The sequence below is a fragment of the Artemia franciscana genome, chromosome 8 (genome assembly GCF_032884065.1).
Source record: "Artemia franciscana chromosome 8, ASM3288406v1, whole genome shotgun sequence".
NCBI classification, from domain to species: Eukaryota; Metazoa; Arthropoda; class Branchiopoda; order Anostraca; family Artemiidae; genus Artemia; species Artemia franciscana.
Genome location: NC_088870.1, coordinates 3,168,880 through 3,193,754, shown reverse-complemented (window position 1 = coordinate 3,193,754; position 24,875 = coordinate 3,168,880). Strand labels below are relative to the sequence as shown.

The 24,875-nt window shown below is 34.3% G+C and overlaps 1 protein-coding gene across 3 annotated transcripts in view; it reads left to right on the top strand.

Moving 5' to 3' along the window:
* Positions 1 to 24,875, top strand: part of LOC136029877 (dopamine receptor 1-like) — a 298,704-nt gene that overhangs the window by 66,673 nt on the left and 207,156 nt on the right. The window contains exon 1 of one of the 3 annotated variants that reach the window (XM_065708353.1): positions 16,869 to 17,033. The exons of the other annotated variants lie outside the window; for them this stretch is intronic. Within the exon in view, the coding sequence (XP_065564425.1) occupies positions 16,911 to 17,033 (123 nt within the window). The 5' untranslated portion in view covers positions 16,869 to 16,910. Of the gene's footprint in view, positions 1 to 16,868; positions 17,034 to 24,875 lie in introns of those variants that run through there. 3 annotated transcript variants of the gene reach the window in all.

Sequence of the window (24,875 nt, the reverse complement as noted above, 5' to 3'; positions counted from 1 at the left end):
TTCATACAAAGTGGCCTGGTAAAAAAAAAAGAAGTAATAAACAATACACGATAGGCACACGGTTTTTTATGTTGAAGACTTAGTGCTACAAGGCAGCTTCTGAAAAAACTGGTTAGGCTCCTAACCGCCCTCACCTTCTCTGCCCCAGGGTGCATTGCATAGAATCAAAAATTTAAGATAGATAGTTTTGCCAATACGGTTGAAAAGTTAAAAAAAAAAAAATTGTTTCCAGTGGTACTATGATGCTTGCAACTCTTGGGGCAAGGGCGTCAAAATACGCCAATAACGCATTTAAAAATAGGTTTCATATATAGATGTTTGTATAGTAGATGCGTTTGTAACTACTTGTTCAAATTACAACTGTGCGAAATAAGTCGCACATGTTGACCTCTCGTACATTTTTCGACTTGTGATCAGTCAGGTGACATTTTGGGAAGGGTTCAAAACGAATAAAATTTAATTCTTAAAGCTCGTTCAGGTTTTAACATGACTGTCTTAAATCAAAGCACGTTCAAGATCATTGAAGTGTGCTTTGACTACGCAATGATGAAGAAGAAAAAAGACACGGGAACATCCGTTTCAGATATTCAGTTTCTAAGAATGCATATATTTCATTGTGCATGACAGATCTTTTGATGCTTCGAGCTTTCCTTTCAAAAACTTTCCTTTCAGAGTTTGTGCTCTCAACAATTCGTCCTTCCAAAACTGCATCAGCATGTATTGCCGCTTCTCGAAGATCTATGGGCCTCTTTCCAATTTGGACTGAACCATTGGCCCAGCTGACTGGATACTCACTCTCTGAAGTCCTACCCCTTGTTGATCTCTATTTCTGGTAAGTATTATTTTTTCTTATCTAGATTCGCGGTGCCATCAACCACTGAATAACATACCACTTTAGCTGGCATTTATCATTGCTTCATATAAATTGGTTGATACTGTCTTCAAATGAATTGGAGATTGACTGTTGAAGATTCGTCCTTCCAAAACTGCATCAGCATGTATTGCCGCTTCTCGAAGATCTATGGGCCTCTTTCCAATTTGGACTGAACCATTGGCCCAGCTGACTGGATACTCACTCTCTGAAGTCCTACCCCTTGTTGATCTCTATTTCTGGTAAGTATTATTTTTTCTTATCTAGATTCGCGGTGCCATCAACCACTGAATAACATACCACTTTAGCTGGCATTTATCATTGCTTCATATAAATTGGTTGATACTGTCTTCAAATGAATTGGAGATTGACTGTTGAAGATTCGTCCTTCCAAAACTCCATCAGCATGTATTGCCGCTTCTCGAAGATCTATGGGCCTCTTTCCAATTTGGACTGAACCATTGGCCCAGCTGACTGGATACTCACTCTCTGAAGTCCTACCCCTTGTTGATCTCTATTTCTGGTAAGTATTATTTTTTCTTATCTAGATTCGCGGTGCCATCAACCACTGAATAACATACCACTTTAGCTGGCATTTATCATTGCTTCATATAAATTGGTTGATACTGTCTTCAAATGAATTGGAGATTGACTGTTGAAGATAACATGTTCATCAAATTTTTTATTAAATGAAGACGGAAGGTTGTACCGTTTTTTTACGCAAGCTCTTCTGGTAAAGGTAGTCAGAACAAATGATCATAGGATCAGTTACTCTCGTCATCTCATCGTAACGCCTTCAGCACTTAAGCCTTCTTCACGTCCAGAATAATTTTAGAACCACGAGAAGAAAAGTTAAATGTTTAGTTTTTTGGTTCGCCTGGCTTTATTTTCATAATCTATAGTTTTCGGATTTTGATTGCCTAATTTACATTCTTTTGTTTACGATTCTGTGTCGATTTTCACATTTTAAGCCGATTAGCTTCAAGTTCACTGAAAGGAGGGGTCATTGCGGAGACTGAAAGCCTGAGCGAGCGAAGGGAGGTGAAAAAAGCCTTCGAAGTGACAAAAATCAGCCAGACACTATATATATATATATATATATATATATATATATATATATATATATATATATATATATATATATATATATATATATATATATGTGTGTGTGTGTGTGTGCGTGTGTGTGTGCTTGTGTGTGTGTATAAGACATACTATATAAAGTTTCCAGCAAATTTCAAGCAGCGCCTCTATTCTTAAACTGTGTTAGAGGGGACGGCAACCACACTCTTATTGTGGAGTGGTCCTTCTATATGTTTAACTGAAATAGTTTTAATATTTATCGATTGTAGTAATTACTGACATGGGTTTTTGCAGTAGCAGTAGTTGTCGTAGTACCAACTTGATTTCTGAATTCAGTACCATCTTGACCAGCCTTACTAATTTCTAGTTTATATCGATTGTTGGTGTTTCGAATTTCCAAGGGAATGTTATTTCTGAGACACAGAGGTATTCTTCGAAAAAGACAGGGGACCTAGAGGAACGCATAAATTCTAAAAAATAAGGAAAAAATTTGTTTTGAATTTGATTTACTTTTGAAAACTATCTCTAAAACCAATAAAATATTGGAAAGTAGACCATCAAAAAGATTTTATGTATGCTGAAGGATTAAATTCATGCCAAATAAGGAGCATACGAAGAGGAAGGGGGCTCGGACCTCTTCTCTCCTTACAAAATATTCATTTTATTCTGATTTTCCTTTATTTTCCTGTTTTTTACTTATCATTCGTCAACTTTTGTTTGTTTCATCGACTTTTGACAACCTGCTCATCCCAGGTTAATTATTTCACAGATGATTTGAGTGTCTACATGAAAATAGAAACATGAGGAACAAGTGAGCACTAGGAACAACTAGGCATAAGTGAGGTTGAAGAGGTGATGTTAGTTCACAAGAAAATATCTCAAACGGACAGCTTCACTTACTTGAATAGCATTATTAGTAAAGACGGTTGATGCCATGATGCGTCTTAAAAAAAAAGTTAGGAAGAATAAGAAAAGTCTGCTACTATGATTTGAATATTTGAAACGATTTTTGCGGACGAAGGGGGATAGATCGCCAAAAATATTCGGTTTTGACCAGTCATCTGGGACCCAATGCGGAGGTCAAAAGAATGGATTTGAAGGAAGTTGGGACTTCATGGGAAGGAGTGAAAATGAACAGAATGGGGTAGAAGAAGGGTGTGTGTAGCTGTGTTGGCCTTAGACAACCTTGAATTGCAATGTTAATTGTAGTAGCAGTGGTTGTAGTATTGCCGCTTGGGTAATGTTTAACCAGAGACGTGTTAATTCTTAATAGTTTTTTTAAATACGGAATTTCTAATGGACTTGCGCTTTCTCTTCAGTGCCACCAATAAAGCTTTTCCTCAGGTTCTGAAACAGGCAAAACTGGTTACTTAAGTCTGACTCTCCATTTTCTGGTTGATTACCGACATTCTTGTTAGATGTCTGGCAGTACGTTGCAATCCCGTGTCTGTATTATCTGGTATCTATTCATACTATAAATCTATGAATTTTTCAATCATTTGAGTTCAGAGAATGAACAGTTAATAATACAGCAACAATATCTAATCTATGGTTTAGATAAAGGTGTATAAACAGTCTTGATAGAGTAATTTAAATAGCCAAACAAGTTTGCTTCAATTGGTAAATTATTACGTGCTTTTGGAGAACCTGTAATTGAGTTGAGATTAGATCTAGCTGTTGAGCTAACATAACGTGTAAATCAATTGATCTACGCAGATTGGAACTTGAATTTCTTGAATAAGTTAAATATATCTAATTAGTAGGAAAAAAAGGAATCTTGATTAATTGTCACCTATTAAGATTAACTGATAATTCTGTTACAGTTTGTTTCACAAACCTGGAGTGGAACACTTACACTCTGGGGAGACATACAGGGTGGGCCAAAAGTCACTGACCCATTTGAATTTTAAATAACGTTTTTTTTATCAGTTATATATATGGAATGGATATTGTTTGGAGTTGAAATGACACGACAGGAAAGTCCGTGGTAGACGCTAAATCACGTAATCCGAGTCCTTTTGAAAGTTTCGTAAACCTTATTCCATTTATTTTCTTAAGCTAAACTCCTATTCTGCAAGTTCAAAATATTCTACTGGACTTTCTTGAAAACCCTGGCTCAACCTCGCCTCTACACATAAAAAACATACCTGCCTTTCAGTCCTTATTGTTATTATTAAAACCCTTGAAACATGGAAACGTTAAAAAAAAAAAAAAAAAAAAAAAAAAAAAAAAAAAAAAAAAAAAAAAAAGACTTTGTTAAGAAACCTGACTCCAGGATTTTTTCGGGAAAGGTTTACAAAAGGATTTTTTTTTCCGGGGTGGGTATACAAAAAAAACATCAAAAAACGCATAAAAAAAATTTATATTCCTTTTTTACGTTTTTACGAGTCAGACAGATATTTCGGGGGGAGGCTCAATGCCCCTAACTATCTCGTATACGGTCTTGGCCTGGTTACCCAGCAATAGCCCTGTTAATTGCAGGTTTTGAAATGCTCATGATAACTTAACCTGCTGCTAGTAGGAGACTGCGTGTAGGAGCTCGAATGTGTATGGTCTAGCTTAAGGTATGAAGTAAGGTAAATAGTTAAGCAGGATTGTGACCTTGCCACGTTTATATGGATTATTTTGATGAATTTTGTCCTAAAGAACACGACAAAGATAGTTGAAGAGTATGGAACCAAATGAGAAGGAATCCTAAATAGATTAAAAGTTTTTTTGAGAAAAGTAGTTTCGAAAAACATAGTTTCAGAACTATTAAGATTGTTTAAATTTCGAATTAATTTCTTATGTAAATGAATTAAATAATTATAAAACCAAACTTAGAGCTTAATAGCTCAGGTTTCTCTGTTACTTGTTTTCCTTAATTGAAAATATTTAAAAAATAACAAGATATGAACGAAATTACTCTATTGGTTACTGTATGTAGTCTATTCATCCTTATCACTGCCAACCTAATAATTACTATATTTTTTATTATTTTAGTGGAAATTCATCGTTAGTTATTGCTAACGCATCTCTGAGTTCGTGTGACAACGAAACTCCAGATAGCGGTGTTGCATCGGACATCGAAGTCTCGAACACTGATAGCGTTGATTCTGATCGCTCCTTTGGCATAACTCCAAAAAGAAAGCAAGTATCTTATAACTCGGATACGACCAAACGCAGAAAAAATTGAGTTATTTTATAGTCTTTTCGATTCTGTGATTATGTTTCTTATATTTGGCTTTAATTTTGTTGATTTATCTGTATGCTCGTAAAATCATATCTGAGCAATGTCACTATACTGAATGATAAAAAAAAATCAAAGTAATAATTTGTCAAAACGGTGAAATAAGAGGAACTGTATGGGACTTATAAAAAAAAAAACTATTTGAAATCGTAAAAAAGACAAGACCATTCAGAGGTAAAGGCCAAATATATTTTTACTCATAAAAAAAATTATGACCCTGAAGATAAATAAGTAAGCGAATCTGTAATCCATATTCGAAGCGCTGAAAAACAATTCCTTTATTTAGTGTTCTGAATAAGTCTGTGATAATATATCTAGGATTGTGATTCTATTTGTTGCCTTTTTTAACATTCCACATGAACAGTGTCAATAGTAAACCAGTAGTAAATCAGTAAATCAGTAAATAGTAAATTAGTAAATGGTAAATAGTAAAAAGTAAATCAGTAGTGTGAATTTTGGGCTTTAGTGATTGATGCTCAAAAGAATCGAAAACTGAGAGTTCTATACTGGCCTTATTTTAAACTGAGTGTACTTGTAAAAAAAGCTTCTGTGGGTATGAATCCAAGTGCAGAAAAAAGGTAGTGTTTAATAGTACCCTTCTCCAAGTCTGTGGTTATGTTTCCGACAGCAATTTAATTTTGTGGTATTTATTTATATATTCATATGATCCTACCTGAACATTGTCAATACCATAATTACCAGAAATTTCCCACGCATGATTTCTGTTCTAGTCTTAAATTCTAATCTTAATTCTAATCCTAATTTCTTTTCTATTTTATTCATGAGGAATTAGGGACTTATTTTGGGAAACTTTATTCAGAAAGTAAATCTAATAAAAATGCAAAAGTTCTATATGAACACTTAAAGGAAAGTCGAGTTCAGTGTAGATGCTACTCAGTAAGTTTTTTTTATGAAGAATAAGTAAATTTGTAATTTCCATTTCTTTGTTATCACTTTTAGTCAGAATCAGTATTTGACATTCCTCATAAAAAAAACGCATTTTAAGGTGTAAATTTAAAAAGTTATATATTTTGAACTTAAAAACATTTAAAAAACAGGTTTCGGATCCGTGAGGAATCATAAACTAAGTTTTGACAACATTATTCAGGAAGTAAATCCAATAAATGAGCAAACATTTTTTAATACTAAAAATAATGACAAGTTCTTTGTAGATACAACTCATTATGTTACTTTATCTGAGGACTGGTCTGAAGAAGTGTCTTTTTTGGTATGTGTGTTATTCAAAGTTCACAAATTCACCACCTACCTCCGTCACGAATTTGTTCTGTTGCTCAAGGACCTGAATAGAAACATTATGCGAAATATGTACATTTTGTGCGTCTATCTATCTTTGCTTTTTGGCTTAATGCCCATTCACAATGACATTTGACTGATAACGACATTTAGCTAATGCTAGTTTGAGCCAATCAGATTTTTTTTTATGGAATTTCTTGATAAATTCTTGATTTTCAGTGAACCTCTGATTGGCCTCTGTCCAAATCAGCGCTAGCTAATCTCGGTATTAGTAAAGTCTTATTGTGGTTGGACTTTTAGAGCAGTAAGTCGGCAATTTTTTTTCTAGAATCACGCATGGGGATGGGGTAAGCTTTGTCGAAACGTTTCTAATTTTTACGTGTGATTGGTCACCTGGAGTGAGGGGGCTGACACCTCCTGCCCTTCTCTACGTGTACTCTCGGCTGCTCGGCACGTTGAATTTTTACTTTTTGGTGTAAATAAGAAGCATATACCCTTGCAAAGAGCATATCATCCCTCACTTTAAAAATGTATTCCTGCCTTTTTGGTATTGATATGTACACACTATCGATGGTTATTGCCCTCACTGAATCAATTGGTGCGGTTTGTGAAGTGGTCAGATATCCCTAGTTCGTTTCAAGCTAATCTCAAAGGCAATATGTACCTGCAATTATTCGTCTAATCTATTGTTTCTGTAAAAATCTAATTACCTGAAATAAAGAGTGTGTTCAGCGTTTTATTTTCTATAAACACATACTTATCAGTGTATGATCATATACAGACTACTACAAATATAGTATAAAGATATCGTGTATTCACCGTTTTATTTTCTGCCACTTGTGCATATTGCATAGTTGGAGGTCTTGAATTGGTCTATAAAACTTTACATTTGATAGGTGGAAGGGTCAAAAATCTTTATTTAGCAGAAAACCTAATTAATCTCAAAACCACCCTTATTTAGGGAATGCGTTGTAAGCGGGAGGTGTAGAAACTTTTTTTCTAAACATAATATCATAAAATCCCTATTTTCTTCCCAGATTTTCCTATTTTCTAGATATTCCCTATTTTCCTTCCTCCTTCTTGGAGGAAAGAATGGATAAGTCCCTAACCCCCTTTTTTCCTGCATTCCCTCTTCCTTTTTTTCAGTGAACAAGCAAATAAGTCTATGCGTAATGAAAGGAAGGAATTTCCAATTTTCTTACATTTGGTTTCTGTTTTTCCCTTTTGCACGTTTCTCCTTCCTCCTTCCCTTCACAATTCGTCTCATTTTGCTTAAGAAGGAGGGAGCAACCACTGCTTATAAGGAGATTTTCATATCGTCTAGTCACATTCAGTTTTTTTTTTTTTTTTTTTTTTTTTTTTTTTTTTTTTTTTTTTTTTTTTTTTTTTTTTTTTTTAGCTTTGGTTAGTTGCATCAAGTGGCCTTAAATTCAATTATCATGGTGCAATGTGTTTATATGTATATGTTCTTCATAAGACAGCAAGTTAAGTACCTCGATCAGTGGCGTCAATAAGGGAAGGGGCAGGGGGCTACTTGCCCCCTATCCCTCCTAAATTCTGGAAAATGCCTTTTTAGGGTATTTATATTGAAAATGCTTTTCTAAATATTTTCATTGAAAAAGGAAGAAAACAAAAAACTGCCCCCTCCTTAGATTTAGAAAAATAAATCTTTACCCCTTCCTCTACATTTTTATGGATTGACGCCACTGGTTTCAATACTAGTTGGTAATTATATGAAATGTAATTTCTTATATTTAGTTTTCCATCAAAGTTATTGTGCAATAAAATAGTATATATTATTAATAGTTTTAGTGAATTGCTTGGCTACTTCCAATCTCGTAAACAAATTTAACACAGATTCTGTCATATTCAAATTTAGTTCATATACTCCATCATGTCAATGGCAAAAGAAATATGAATAATATGAACGATTATCCTATTTGTGCAAATATCTTCCCTATTTAAATTTTTTCATTGTCGGTAATTCTTTTTCTCTCTCTCTCTCTCTCTCTCTTTCCTCTCTCTTATTCTTGTTGTCCCTCCTATTAAGAAAAAACTTCAAGGAAATCTTGATTCTCTCACCCGGATTCTCTGTCTTGGCTTTTTCTGCAATTAAACCATGGCTTGATACCCTCAACTACTTGATTTTAGTCTCATTTCCTGCTGCATACAATTTTCAGCCGAATTGTTTAAGCTGAGTTCGAGAACTACGAATTTGAAATCGGTTTCGATATTCTCTTTTAGAATAGCCTAGGTCACTTTTGTTAGCAATAATTAGCCAAATTTCGCGACCTGTTTGTGTCATTCTTTAAAGATAACCGAGGGTAGTAGACAGGCCATGTCAGATTTATAAGAAATAATTTGCCGAATTCGGCTTCCCGTAGATGTCTGTCTTTTAAGATAATTCATTTGAGAGGAGTAATGAAAAATTGTCAATTCTGTTCTGATACTCTGTGAGTAGTAATCAAAAGGAAAATAATTAGGACATGTGAGAGAACCTGTAATTAAGAATCTTGATTTTCCGTAGAAGCTGACAGGGAAGTTCATTATTGCTCTAAGCTTTTTTTGAGTCCGACAGATAAATTGATTATTTTGTTTGATAAAATAGTAACTGTATTTTTTTTTAAAAGTGGAAATGAATTATTTGTCCAATAAAGCATATTCTTGGCTGTTGAGATGACGTGTTCTTGTTTATCAATCAAATTATCTAACTCAACTTCGTACAACCTTTGGAATAGGGCCTTCACTTGTCGCTGAACAACAAGTTTTTAGTTGTACATTTTGTAGTCAGCCTAAAAAGGGGAGGGGGTACCCAATATTAGTTCAGATGCCTGCCCCCTCTGCTTGAATAATTATGACCTAAAAATGCTTTCGTTTTTTCGCATTATATCGCTTGAGGCCAGTCTAATTTTTTTTTTCTATGTTTTTTGCAGCCAAAGTTGTTCAAAACTGAATCATTGTTGCATTGAAAAGAAACGAAGAATGACAGTATATTACTGGCAAACGTTTATTTTTTCTATTAGATCTGCGATTTAGTATCTTTGGAGGGGATACAAACTCCTGTTGCATCATTGCTTCCAAATTAACTGTTAGATCCAATTAATGCTTCCAATTAATTTAATAGGCTTGTTTGGGAAAAATACTTCAGACTAATTAGTTTTGAAAGCCAAGGGTAAGTAATATAAATTTATCTTTTAATCCTTATTTAATAATGTTTTTTCCCTAAATCAAAATTGAATCAGATGATTATAATATTTTTTTATGACAGATGCCTGTGATTTTTGTTCAATGTTTTAGTAAGTCCAGCTGTAAGCAAGTTGGTAAGCAATTCCAGTTGTCACGGGGGGTTTTAGTCAAGTATGATAGGGGGATGCGGCACACATCGCATAAAATATAGGTTTAAAATGATCGCATTTCTTTGAAATGTGACTTCAGGGAGGCATATGTAAGATCCTGGCTGTTCCCCATGGGGCCCCTTCTTAACTACTTGTTCTATATCTCAGAAAGCCACATGTTGCACGCTGCGCCACTTATGGCACTTGTCGTCTGGTGTTCGCGATTTTTGAAAGTATTTAGTCCCTTGTCCTTCCACTCTTATCTTTTTAATATCTTTTCTTATCCCATGAAACCTAGGATGTCTCTCTAAATATCTACCGAATCTTTTTAATTCCCTCCAAAAATTGGAATAAAGAAATAATTGTATCTTCTCAGTGCTAAACTTACTGTCCATTCTAAAAGAGATCAAAGAGTTGCATAGGGTCCTTATCTTTCTTTTTTCCGTATTGTATAGTAGAGCATCTTTGTAAACTTTTCACTATATCGGATCAAAGTCTTCTGAGATATTTAATTTTTTCAATTGGATTAATTTTAAAGCGAGAAAAGGGAAGATGAGTTAGTCTTTGTATTTTCTTTAAAGGAAAGCACGTGTAACTTTCCTTTTATCTGTTAAAGAAAATTATCTTAAGTCATGTATAGCTCACAAAAAAAGAAAAAGAAATCTTAGCTGATTATAGTAGAAGCCTTTTTCACGTATTACGTCGTATTCCCAAATTTAATAACTGCTCACAACTGGGGTTGAACCCGTGTCCCTTTGACAAAGAATTCCCACATCAGCGCGCCAACCACTTAGCCAGGACGGTTCATCAATTTATTAGGCTTGTTTGGGAAAAATACTTCAGCTTAATTAGTTTTGAAACCCAAAAGAAAGGTAAATAATTTAAATTTACCCTCTAAAATATCTTTTAATCCTTGTTTAAAAATATTTTTCGCTAAATCAAAATTGAATCAGATAGTTATAATATTTAGTTATAATATATAGTAGTTATAATTATAATTATAATTATAATATAATTATAATTTAATTATAATTAAATTAATTATAAGTTATAATTATAATTATGATATTTATAATAATATAATTATAGATAGTATAATTATAGTTATAATTATAACTATAGATAGTTATAATTATAGTAATAATATTTTTTGATAACAGAAGCCTGCGATTTTTGTTCGAATTGGAAACCTTTTTCAAATAATACGTCGTATAAATAATTAGTGCATATCATAAAAGAGTGATACGGTATGCTCTCATTCATCGCTGAAACTTTCCCTCTTACTCTAAATCAGCGCTACCAGATGCTAGGTATAAGATAATAACGAAAATGCGCGTTTTTTTTTTTTTAACGAAGATGTCCTCAGTGTGTGATTTCAGAAATCTATTTTTTCACTTAAGCGGTGACTTGAAGAATTTAACGCTCAATTACCACAAACGATATAACACATCCCCATGATATAAACATATCCAATCTGGTGGCGATTTGTTTACTATCGGGAAATGACTTCGCCAGTTTGTATTATTATTATTATTATTAACAAAAGAGATATGAAATAACGAAAATTATTTCATGTTTTTTAGAACTCAGTCAAAAAATTGGTGGTACTCTGGAAAAATTTAACTGCTTTCCAATTTAAAATACGTCGTGTTCTACTGAAGTGCGGAACATCCCTCTGAATATATATGTGGTACTCTGTGATAGGAGAGAAATATGCTCTCTTTAAATTAGAAGTAATTACTCAGCTGATTCCTTTTTCTTTGTAAAGGTCTTGGGATTTTAGTAAGGTATTAGAAATATAAACAAATTAAAACTTACTTGGCAATGGATATTCCAAGAATATAATTTTAAAAACTCTAGAATCGTTAATATATTTTTAGAATGAAAAGAAAAAACATTGCAGAAGGAGATAAAAGTAAAGGATTTCATGAAAAAAGGAAGTAAGTAAAAAGGGAAGTTTTTCTTTGTAAAGGTCTTGGGATTTTAGTAAGATATTAGAAATAAAAACAAATTAAAACTTACTTGGCAATGGATTTTCCAAGAATATAAGTATAAAAGCTCTAGAGTCGAAAATATATTTTTAGAATGAAAAGAAAAACATTGCAGAGGGAGATAAAAGTAAAGTATTTTTATCGTTTTATCGTTCATATTTTGTAAAACGTCAAATTTAATATATTAATGACGTTATTAAAGCTGTGACGTCATGACGTTATTAAAACGTCATGCTTTGTCAAATGAAAAGAAAAAACATTGCAGAGGGAGATAAAAGTAAAGGATTTTCATGAAAAAGTGAAGCTTTTCTTATTTTTGGTTTGCTAAGTAATTTTCAATGCACGGATGCACCCTCTTGTATCGAAACTTTTGAATAAACAACGCATGCTTCGGTCGTTTTATCGTTCATGTTTTGTCAAACGTCAAATTTAATAAATGACGTTATTAAAGTCATGACGTTATTAAAACGTCATGTTTTGTCAAATGAAAAGAAAAAACATTGCAGAGGGAGATAAAAGTAAAAGATTTTCGTGAAAAAGGGAAGCTTTTCTTATTTTTTGGTTTGCTAAATAATTTTCAATGCATGGATGCACCGTCTTGTATCGAAATCTTTGAATAAACTACGCATACTTCGGTCGTTTATCGTTCATGTTTTGTCAAACGTCAAATTTAATAAATGACGTTATTAAAATCTTGACGTCATGACGTTATTAAAACGTCATGTTTTGTCAAATGAAAAGAAAAAACATTGCAGAGAGAGATAAAAGTGAAAGATTTTCATGAAAAAGGGAAGCTTTTCTTATTTTTTGGTTTGCTAAATAATTTTCAGTGCATGACTGCACCCTCTTGCATCGAAACCTTTGAATAAACAACGCATACTTTGGTCGTTTTATCGTTCATGTTTTGTCAAACGTCAAATTTAATAAGTGACATTATTAAAATCATGACGTCATGACGTTATTAAAACGTCGTGTTTTGTCAAATGAAAAGAAAAAACATTGCAGAGGGAGATAAAAGTAAAGGATTTCCGTGAAAAGGGGAGGTTTTTCTTATTTTTTGGTTTGCTAAATAATTTTCAATGCATGACTGCACCCTCTTGTATCGAAACCTTTGTATAAACAACGCATGCTTTGGTCTTTTTATCATTCACGTTTTGCCAGTAGTTTCCCCTTCCTTTATCTTTGTTTCTATTCCCGAATCTTTTTGTTCATGTTTAGCGTTTCTTTATTAACCTAGATCGTCTAAAAATTATTTTTGGATGCTTCTACTTGCGACTCTCAGTAATAGCTAAACAATTCAGTTATATTTCAGTTATTCAGTTATTTTTGTTATTTTGTTTTCAATTTCAGTTATTTTTGCCATTTTCAATATAAGGAAGTAGTCGTGATGACTTTGTTTTTTTGGGAATTTATTCTGACTACTTTTTTCAAATTAATCATTTTGTTTTAGAATTAGATATAATGTTTTGTGAAATTACTTGTACATAGGGGGGACTCCACCAGGATATTTGTCTGAAATAACTTCCTCCTAGATCAACTTAGAACTATTTCCGGTAAATCTACCAGTTTGTTTTGACACCCAGCCCTCCGTTGAACTAATCATCTTATTCCTTATCCCCCCTCCCATATGGGCCACACATCGATTTTGTAATGATGTTTTTGTACGCACTTCATTCTGTATTCTTTATCATGAATTTCTTTGTTTATTTTTATAATAAAAAGCCTTGTGTTTAATAATTGATCTGGTTTTGTATTCGAAATTGATGAATAAAATTGTAAAGCATCATATTTTTCCTCATGATTTTAAGAGTTTCGGTAGAATATTGAGAACTGTGGGCTGATGGATATGTTTCAAATTTGCCTTATTTTAGAAAATAAATTCATAGAATCTTAATGAAAATCACACCATCAGATTCAGCGTATCAGAGAACCCTAATTTACAAGTTTCAAGCTCCTATCTACAAAAATGTGGAATTTTGTATTTTTTGCCAGAAGGCAGATCACGGATGCGTGTTTATTTGTTTGTTTTTCTTTTTGTTTTTTTTCCAGGGGTGATAGTATCGACCCAGTGGTCCTAGAATGTTGCGAGAGGGCTCATTCTAACGGAAATGAAAAGTTCTAGTGCCCTTTTTAAGTGACCAAAAAAATTGGAGGGCACATAGGCCCCCTCCCACGCTAATTATTTTCTCAAAGTCACCGGATCAAAATTCTGAGATAGCCATTTTATTCACTATAGTCAAAAAACCTAGTAACTAAGTCTTTGGGGACGACTTACTCCCCCGCAGTCCCCATGGAGGGGCTGCTTGGTACAAACTTTGACCTGTGTTTACATATAGTAATGGTTACTGGGAAGTGTGTAGACGATTCAGGGGGATTTTTCCGGTTTGGGGGGAGATTTGAGGAGGGGGGCTACGTGGGAGGATCGTTCCATTGAGAAAATTCTCATGGGGGAAGAAACCTTCAATGGAGGGGGCGCAGGATTTGTACCATTTTTTAAAAAAACAATGAAAAAATAAATATGAAAAGTTTTTTCTACTGAAAGTGAGAAGCAGCATTAAAACTTAAAACGAACAGAAATTATTACGCATATGAGGGGTTTACCTCCTCGTAATACCTCGCTCTTTACGTTAAAGTATTTTTAGTAATTTCAACTATTTATTCTACGGCCTTTCTGATTCAGGGGTCATTCTTAAGGAATTGGGACAAAATTTAAGCTTTAATATAAAGTGCGAGGTATCGACGAGGGGTGAGCCTCCTCATATACGCAATAAAAACATACGAATATAGAAGTTCGCTACGTAAGTTAATTCGTAAGTTACGTATATTTTTTACTTATGAAAAGGTTCGTTAAAAATTATAAGTTATAGTTGCCTTTTTAAGTAATCAAAAAATCGGAGGGCAACTAGGCCTCCTCCTTCACTCCTTTTTTCTTAAAATCTTCCGATTAAAAATATGAAAAAGCCATATAGCCCAAAAAACTTAATATGCAAATTTTGTTTTAATTATTTATGTGCGGAGAGCCGAGATCAAAACATGCATTAATTCAAAAACGTCCAGAAATAAAAAAAAAAATACAAGTTTTTTTAAATGAAAGTAAGGAGCGACATTAAAACTTAAAACGAACAGAATTTACTCCGTATATGAAAGGGTTTTTCCTCCTCAACGCCCCGCTCTTTATGCTAAAGTTTTTTACTGTTTTAAAAATAGAGTTACGAGAAAGAGTCTTAATCTTAGCATAGGTAAATTTGGTGTAGGAAAATATTCTAATAAAAACACCATATTTCTACCTGGCACCCTGTCTATTTGCTCTTGTCACTGTAAGTAAAATCTAGTTGAGTCACTAGTATCTCCATCAGTTGGTTCAACAGGGGCATATACTTCTATAACTGATACCCTGAACTTTTTCATCATAAAATGAGCAATTAGTATTCTATTATTAATACCTTCCCAGCCTAAACAAGACTTAGCAGCTTCCTTATTCATTATGAGCCCCACTCCCTGCTTATGTACCCCATCCTTCCTGCCTGAGTAAACGTATATGGTACTTGTTAATTATTGCAGAGAGGCAAAGCTAACATTTTTCAAGCTAAAAAGGTTTATCATTGAACTAACTGTATTTATTAAAAATTGGAATAATGTCTTATTGCGATATTTGCCTTCTCTGCAGCTAATACAGTTAGTTCAATGAATGAACCTTTTGACACTCTTGACACTTTTTACTACCTCTCCATGGTAATATCCACTAGACAGTTCAATCCCGGTGAAAATTTACCCCGGACAGTTACCCTTAACAACTTCACGCGTACAATTGATACAGAAAAGACAAAGTAAGACACTTAAAAAGAATTTTGTATAGAAATTCTGGCAAATTTCCCCAGTTTATAATTTCCCCTGACAAATTTACCCCCTGGAAAATCCTCCCCATAAAGAAATTCTCAGCCAAAAAGTCACCCCCCCCCCCCCTCCCGCCTGAAACTGTATTCATACTTCAAAATAACAAACATGTATTGTCTTAAATTTATGTAATTTTATTATGTAAATTCAAAAGGTTTTAAATTTTATGACTTAAAGACCTTTCCCCTGAGACTGCAGGGGGGGGGGGGATTATGTCATATTCAAAGGCATAGCTGTTGAGCCTTTCAACTATGATATGCAAAACGGCCATCTAAAAATTTTGATCGGACTACTTTTTCAAAAGGGACGGGGGACGGGCCAGTTTGGTCTCCAATCTTTTTGGCCACTTAAAAAGGTACCAGAACTTTTAATTTCAGTTTCAGTGAGCCATCTAATGATATTCTAGGATAACTGGTTCAATATGATCATTCCGGGAAAAAAAAAACAACTATCAAACACATAAACACGCATTCGTGATCTTTCTTCTGGCAAAAAATACAAAATTGCACATTTTTGCAGATAGAGCCGGACCACTACAGTAAGTTTTCTGATACGCTGAATTTGATGGTGTGATTTTCATTAAGATTCTAGTACTTTTAGGGTGTGTTTCCTCCTTTTTTCGAAAATTGGGCAAATTTTCTCAGGCTCGTAGCCTTTAATCGGTAAGACTAAACTTAATGAAGCTTGTATATTTAAAATCAGCATAACAAGTCAATTCTTTTGATATTTCTATTGGTGTCAAAATTTCGTTTTTTAGAGTTTCTGTTACTACTGAGCAGGGTCACTCCTTACTTACAATTCGTTACCATGAACTGTTTGATTCACAAAACATTAAATTGAATAATTAAATGATGATAATAATAGTAGTGTGTTCATACTCAACTTGACGGAGAAAAGACAAGAAATAATTAAGAGCGGTGTTTTTTTGTATGTTCCTTGGTTTTATTTTTGCGGGGGGGGGGGATAACCATTCAAAATCTAGGGGGCCTTATTTTGTGGTATCATGTTTATTGATCAGCCATGTAGTTCAATTTTTATAACAAGGTATTTGTTTGTTGTGCAATTTTTAGACAGTCAGTATAAAACGGATATTTTATTGCCTTTGAAATAAAGAACTGGTTTCTTTGATTAAACGGATTAAAATACAGTATTCGCTTCGGACTTAGATAGATTGCAAGTTCAGTTCGGACTTAGATAGATTGCAAGATTGCGAAATGAATTCATATGGGATTTTGGATCGAGAAAATTAATTTATGAAAGTTTATGCATTAAAGAGAGACTCACTTGATCTATTGTTCAATTTTGTTCACCTTGGCACATTACTAAGGACAGTTTGGCTGACTTTTAAGTCTACGGTTCAACCACTCAACGAAAAGGTACGAACTTTTTTGTGTTATCGAAGCTATTTTTCTAACTAATTTCTGGCTAGTTAAGCAGATGGCTAAATTTACTGTTCATATGCTGGCATTGGCTAGGTTTAGAGGTTACCCTGAATAGCCTGTACGTATTGTTGAAGTAATTGATCCGAAGGGAAGTGAAAAAACTAGAAATTACAAGTATCTAGTTTTCTGTTACGGTACACATGATACCCAGCTCGTAAATGAATCCCAAATTTTAGATTTTGAATGCAATAAAGCTGAGGCTATGAAAACCTCTAATAAAGGTGTAAAGGGAGCGTTTGAAGAGCTTGTGATGAAACCAGACATTTACATAGAAATATGTAAAGACAAACTTAAAGGGCAAGCTTCTGAAAATATCATTTTAAATAAGTCGTTGGGATCAACCTCCCTTATTAACAAGATTACAGTGACGGAACAAGAGATTCAGTCTGTCATGGAAAACCTTGCTCAGAAATCAGAGATTAGATGAAAAATTGGCATCCGTTGGAGGCAAACAGTTATTTTCTAAGGACACAGTTAATGCAATCAGAGCGCAAAGCTCGTCGATTTCAAATGAAATTTACAGAGCATTAGTTGTTGAATTCGAGCCGAAATTTGTTTCTTTGTCTGATGATTTAAAACATTTAAAAAATCAATGCTCGTTTATGGAGGAACGGATTAAAGTTGCAGAGCTTCATAAGCTTGATGAGTATGAACAAGAAAAGAGATTAAATAGTCTCCTGTTCAGTGGGGTTAAGCAACCTCCCAATAGTGACTTGAAGTTGGTGGTTCTTGATATAGTGTCAAACAGAATAGAGCTTGAAATATCAAATCGAGATATGATAGAAGTTAAAAGATTAAATATAAGCAAAGGTAATAGTAAACAGGATGCAATTGCTCCTGTAGTTGTAACATTCAAGTCTAAAGACCTTGCTTCTAAAGTGTTCAAAGGAAAGTCAAAATTAGCTTGCCTGGTATTTTTGTGTCTGAAAATCTGACAAAACAAAGATGTGATGTTCTGAACTTAGCACGGGATAAATATGGGAATAAGCAAGTGTGGTCTCACCAAGGTCGAATTTATGTACGTCTAGCTAGTGATTCTTATTCACGTCGCTTATGGTCTATCGACGATATTGCTTAATAGCGGTGCTAATAGTTAAGAGTTGTTATATTTTCACCAATTTTTGTTTTTTTTTGTTCGCTTATAGCCTCGTAGTTTTTTTGTTTTTTTGCTGTATTTTCTTTTTGTTTGTTGTTGCGCAGGTCTGATACACCATCTCTTTAGGTCCTATGATTTTTTTCTAGCTCAGGCTTTGGGGATGTTTACTCCCTTGATGGTCGTCTACTTCAATTGCAAAGTAATCCAATATATGTTTTGAATATTGTTAATAATTCTATTGGTCAAATTCAAAACAATTCCTTAAATTTTTCCGATTCAATTACTAGTAAGTATTTTTCCGATTTAATTTGGGCTACTAGATGAGATGATAATTTTTCAGTCCTTCAACTCAATACTCAAGGGCTATGTTCATCGATTGATGAGTTGAGGCAGATAGTTTCTGATGTACAACCTAATGTTGTCGGGTTATGTGAGACCTTTCTGAATTCTAATAATGAAATGCTTCTTGATATACCCGGTTATAAAATGGAACGACTAAATCGCAGAAGGATGGCAAAGGGTGGTCTAGTCTTGTATATTTCTGATGTTATTCCCTATTTCGTTCGAAGCGATCTGTCAAGGAATGATGAAGGGGTTTTTGAATCCCAGTTTATTGAAATTAAATTACAAAACAAAGTTTTGATAAGTGGTAATGTTTATAGATCTCCGAGAGGATCCGTCCCTTCTTTTCTTCATGTCCTTGATGAGGTTTTGGATTTAATAGGGAGACGTTCGTACGAACTAGTAATAATGAGAGACTTTAACATAAATCTGATTGATGTGGCGTCCTCTACTACGGTGGATTTCCTCTCAACTATGCTCACTGCTGGGGCTCTACCAACAACCTGTATTCCGACATGTTTAACTGATACGTCAGCGTCTTTAACTGATAATATGTTTTCGTCTCTTAGTGTGGTTCAGAATTCTTTTGTAGTGAGTGATATTTCTGGCCATTTTCCTGTATTTTCCACTTTTAACTTTAAAATAAGGTTGAGTAGGAATACTCCAGAAGCTTGTTTTAGGTTTGATCTGAATAATTTAATCCGCCTCAGATTCCATTTAGCTGAGAAGACATGGAATATTTTTCGTGAGGATAATGATTTTCGTTCAAAGTTTGATTCTTTTTATGAGTCAGTGAAAGCTTCGATTTTTGAAGTATGTGCTCTGAACCCTCTAATTCAAGGTCAAAAAGATCCATTCCACTTAAACCATGGATGACACCTGGCCTTCTAAAGAGTTAGAGAAGAAAAAATAATCTTTGGAAAGCTTTTAAGTCGGCAAAGCCATGTTCGAATTCTACCTGTCTTCAGCAGTTCAAACTCTACAGGAATGTTTTAACTCTTTGTGCCGGAAGGCCAAATTCCTTTATTATTCTAAGATGTTCTCAGATTGTGGGAAGGATATTCGTAAGACTTGGCAAGTGATTAATTCCGTTCTTAAAGGTTCTTTTCCAGCTCCCTCTATCCCTCCGAGTCTTGTGGTTGGTGATGTGGTTGTTGAGAGCGTTCCATCCGTTCTGGAAGCATTTACATCATTTTCTGCTAATGTTGGGAAAACTACAGCTTCTTCAGTCAGGTCTTCGCTGTCACAACCAGATTTCAAATCTTATCTTGGTCCGCCTTGTCTCAAGTCGATGGTGTTGCATCCTACTTCTGAGGTTGAAGTAGCCAGGATTGTAAATAGCTTGAAAAGTTGTTTGGCGTCTGGCCCTGACTGCATTCCAACTATGGTAGTTAAGTTCATTGTTCCTTCAATTATTTCTCCATTGACGAAGCTTATAAATCTTTCTTTTGAAAATGGGATTTTCCCCAGTTCTCTTAAACGAGCTAAAGTAATTGTTTTATATAAAGGTGGACCTCGAAAAGATCCAGCCAATTATCGACCTATATCCTTGCTGTCTGTTTTTAGTAAAATTTTTGAAAAGACCATGCTTTCCCGACTACTAGCTTGTATAGAGGCTAAAAGTTTTTTTCATGATTTTCAGTTTGGCTTCCAAGTTAAACATTCTACGGAACATGCATGTGTAACGCTTTTAGATTTTCTCCACACCGCGCTTAACTCTGGTTTGATCCCTGCTGCTATATTCCTGAATGTCCGTAAGGCTTTTGACTCCTTAACTCATGGGATTCTTCTTTATAAGCTGTCACACATTGGTGTAAGAGGACAGGCTCATTCTTGGTTTAATTCATATTTGTTTGGTAGAACTATCTCAGTCGATTCTCTTTCCAGCTTTTCGTCTGAAGTTGAGTTTGGTGGGCCTCAAGGTTCTGTTCTTGGTCCGTTTCTGTTTTTAATTTATGTTAATGACCTTATAGTTGTAGTTAAAAATCAGAAACCATTAGTTTGCTGTCGCCTATGACATCTTGAACCTTTCAATGCAAAAAAAAAAAAATCCTTCACTTTTGCAGGATGAGGACGCTCTCATTGCCTTCGCTGATGACAGTACTATTTGTATTGCAGTTGGAACTGAGTCTGAGATGCTTCCTAAAGTAGTGAACCTCTTCGAGAGAGTCGCTCTCTGGTTTGAGGCTAATTGTCTTGCCCTAAATATTGCTAAGTCAAGTGTTTTAATATTTTGCCATATTTCTCTGGCGTACCCTCAGTTAACTGATATCCACCTTTCTAGGGGTTCTCTCAGTAGACCTAAGGATCGATATGTCCGATTTCTCGGTATTCTTCTTGGTGAGAACCTTTCGTTCAAGCATCATATTGGACTAATTAATATGAAGATCTCAAGTAGTTTTGGAATTTTGAGGAAACTAAATCATATTTTCCTGGATCAGTTTTAAAAATTCTGTTCCATGCGTCTCTTATTGCCCTACTGTATAGATGTCAAATTTTTCTTCTTTTCTGAAACCACTGTCTAAGTCGTATGATAAAGCAAGAAGGCTTATACAAGAAACCAATTTTTCTATAAATAACCTAACTAGCCCTTTATTTGATTTGCGGTCACTCTACATTCTTGCGCGTCATTCACTTTTCATCAACTTCATGGTGAATGCTCCCTCGGCCCTACAAACTACTCCTTCTATCGTCAGTGATAGGTCTATGCATCACCTTCGCAATTCAAGGAATATTAATTCCAAAATATTAAATATTTTGTTTACGCCATCGGTGAGATCTGAATTTAATTCACTAACTGCTTGTCATAAAGTTTCAAACCTCCTACCTGATTCGGCTCAAGAATTTCACTCGTTTGGTAGTTTCAAAAGAATTTTGAGTTTTTTTTTAATATCCTGATATTCTATGTTTAAAATTTTGTTAATGTCCTCCCGACTGACCACTTCCAATACCCAAATTGCAAGTACCTCCTCCCTTCTCTCTCTTTTCTTCGATTTATATATTCCACTTGCTTTGATTGGCTTGGTATGTTTCTCTCTTTTTTTTTCTTTTTTTCTCTTTTTTTTACTATATTCATTTATTAATTGATTTTAGTACATAAGCAGATATGTCATTATTTTGCTTTTGTTGTTTTTCGTTTCTTTTCTTTTTTCTATATTCATTTTTTTCCACTTCCTTTTTTAATTTATTTTGACATATGACATATATGTCATTGTTTTGGTTTTTGTTGCTTTTCTTCTATATTAATTGATGTAATGTTTCTCCCACCATCACAGGCCAAAGAGCCTTTGTGGGGTCTAATGCTTTGTAATTTTTCTTTGTTTTCTCTTAATAAACACATTGATTGATTGATTGATTGATACCTGCAAAAAGGGGGGCGGTAGTGGGGAGCTTCTTCCTAATATTGGTCTGAAGGATCGTCTTTAGAAAAAATTCAAAAGTAGGTACCTTCGAAGGCTATTTCTGTGTTGGAAGGGGGTAGGCTACTGAGTTTTTTCCTCCATTTTAACTATTTTTCTGCCTCACAAATTGATTATAAAAATGCAGGTAAAAGGGCGTTTTTCCTTAAAACACTGAAGAATAATTTGATTAACTTGTAAATTTGTCTTAAAAATAGAGGAGAAAAACTCTCATCCCTCCACCCCTAATGAAAATTCTTTTGGTAATCCCCTGGAAAAATTTCACCTCCTCCCCCCAGGATGGCAATTTTGGATACGGTTCTGACATCTGAAAATAGCCATCAGTGTGATTTTTCCCCCTCCCCTCCTTCCATGGAAACATTTCTGATGCTCTTCAGACTCCAGCCTTGGATAGGACCCTGGGGCTACATATTTTTTTGCTTTGCTCCTTTCATTTTTGTTTTTCTTTTTTGTTTTATATACAAAAAGTTTAAATATCATTTTTATTTCTGTTTTATGGAGACTGTTAACAGATGCGCACACAATTTTTAGTTTTAGGAGGGTTATCAGAATAGTTAATATGTACGGGGATAGGACATGTCCTCTTATTCCTCACTGAATCAACTATTAGCCTCACTTCCTACCTTAATCACAGCAATACCGTTCTCGTATATAGCACTGATCACATTATTTATCTGGCATACTATACAAGTATAAGAAACTACCTATGCTTTTCTGTCAGCTTTTTTTTCAAGAAATTACCATGATAATTTAAGTTTATGCATTAAATTTTTTATATCATGTATTATCATATGAGATTTATAAAGAGTTCTCACCATGCAGGTGAACTATATATATATGTGAATGCAAACAAAAAAAAAACTGTCATTTCCTTTCAAGAGACACTTAAACTCAAAATCTAGTCTGGACGAAGTATCCAAGGTTAGTTTGAGAAAACCTTGGAAGGTTAAGCATGATAGTCAACTTTAAGCTTCGAGGCCTACTGGGGATATAATTCTGCTTTGCTTACCCTCCCCTTAATATTAAAAGACCCGAAAAGGCAAGTATGCAACGGTTTTTGGCCGGAAAAAGTCGCCAAACGCAAGATGACGTTGGTGATTATTTATTTACATTAGTGTCAGTTTGCATTCTTATAAGTTTCAAATATCCACTTGTGGTAGTAAGCGATTGCAGATAGTAGTTGGATCTGAGCATGAGTTGAAAATTGGTCAAAACTTCTTTTCCTTATCACAGCAAGGTATCAAAACCTGGTATAGTTGGCGGCATAATTTCCAAGAGACCACTCTTTTCCCCTTGCCTCACCATATAAAACAGACAGTTGTGGAAATCTTGGGTAAACCCCCATTTGAACCCAAATATATTATCTAGGCTTTTTTGGCGATGAAACGCATCAAAGATTGATAGAAAAGTAGCCACCGACGAACTCGGCTTAAACTCTTTGATGAGAGGTTACAATAGTTGGAAAATAATGTACGCACGTGTTAGTACCATATCATTTTCATTAATAATATCTTGAATTTTACCTATAAAAGTAACTGCCCTTTCAAGTATCTTAACAAGACACCTAATAACCTATCCCCCTGATTATGAGTCTGAAAAACTGAGACTAAAAAATAGGAATAGTAATATGACAGAAAATGTGACAGGCTGACAGAAAAGCTAGAGGAAAATAATCAGTTTTTTTCGATCTCCCCCGTGTATTAGGTTACAGAACCTTGATCAGAAGGAATTTCCTTGTCCAGTCGTAGTTAATTAGGGAAGAGAACTTATAAAAGGGAAGTTTTTCAGAAATTGGACCTTGATCTTGGAAATGCCAGGTAAATGTCATGCATGGAATGAAAGACCACAAAAGGGAGGGAATGGTAACTAATCATGGTAATATATTTTTGTCCATAACCCTAATTGAGCTGTAATTATATGAGGGATTGATTGCAAAGACAATATTTGTAAGGATACAAGATACGCTGTTTCGTGTTAGAAGTGCTTTACAAGGGAACTATTAAATTGTGTAAGAGTAGGGTCTTAATTGGGACTATGCTTCATGATTATTTTCGGAGGGTACGACTGTGAAAACATTTCAGGTGGAATGTATAGAAATATATGGGGAAACACACAGAAAAGGTGTTTCCGACTTCAAGCTCTTTTGAGGGTAACTTCCACCTATTATAACCAAGGCCAAATTTAACTTTGTAACACCCCTAGACAAAATTTGTTTGGCGTCTCTACTTTATGATTCTCCCCTAAAGTTAATAGTTAGTTGAAACGAACGTTGAGGATCGACAGTTTTACGTTGATCGTTGACGATTTTACGTTTAACTGATTTTAAAAATGTGATTTATATTTGAATATTTTGATGATCATATTTGTCTGATTTTTTGCTAAAGAAGTCTTTGAGTAAAATTCAAGTATAGTTTGGTGTGCTTATTTCAATTTTTTTTCAAAAAAAGATTTATCTCTTGCATTGTTTGATTAATAAACGCCGAAGGCTTTTAGGCTTCTAAAAAAGCATAAACAACAGTTTCAGTTACTTCAGTGCAGACTAGGCAACCTAAATTGTGGCACTTTGAAGTAATGGCCTAGATTGGCCTCATTACAAACACGAATCTGAATATAATATTTCATTTTCTAACACTAAGAGAAATGTTCCCACAAATTTTTCTTTTCTCTTGTATGGGTTAACTACCCACAAATCTGGTATTAGCCTCCAAGAGTCAAATTGGCGACAATAAAAATGTGCTATTTTTATTGAGGCAAATACCTCAGGTCTCTGGTATTTGCCTCCCAGAGTGAAATTGGCCACAATAAAAAATGTACTATCAGGTAACCTCAAGTATCAAGTGTAGTATCACGTATAGTGTCATTTAACAAACAGCATCACAACAAATGCATCAAATCGTAAATGAAATCTGCTGTTGGAAG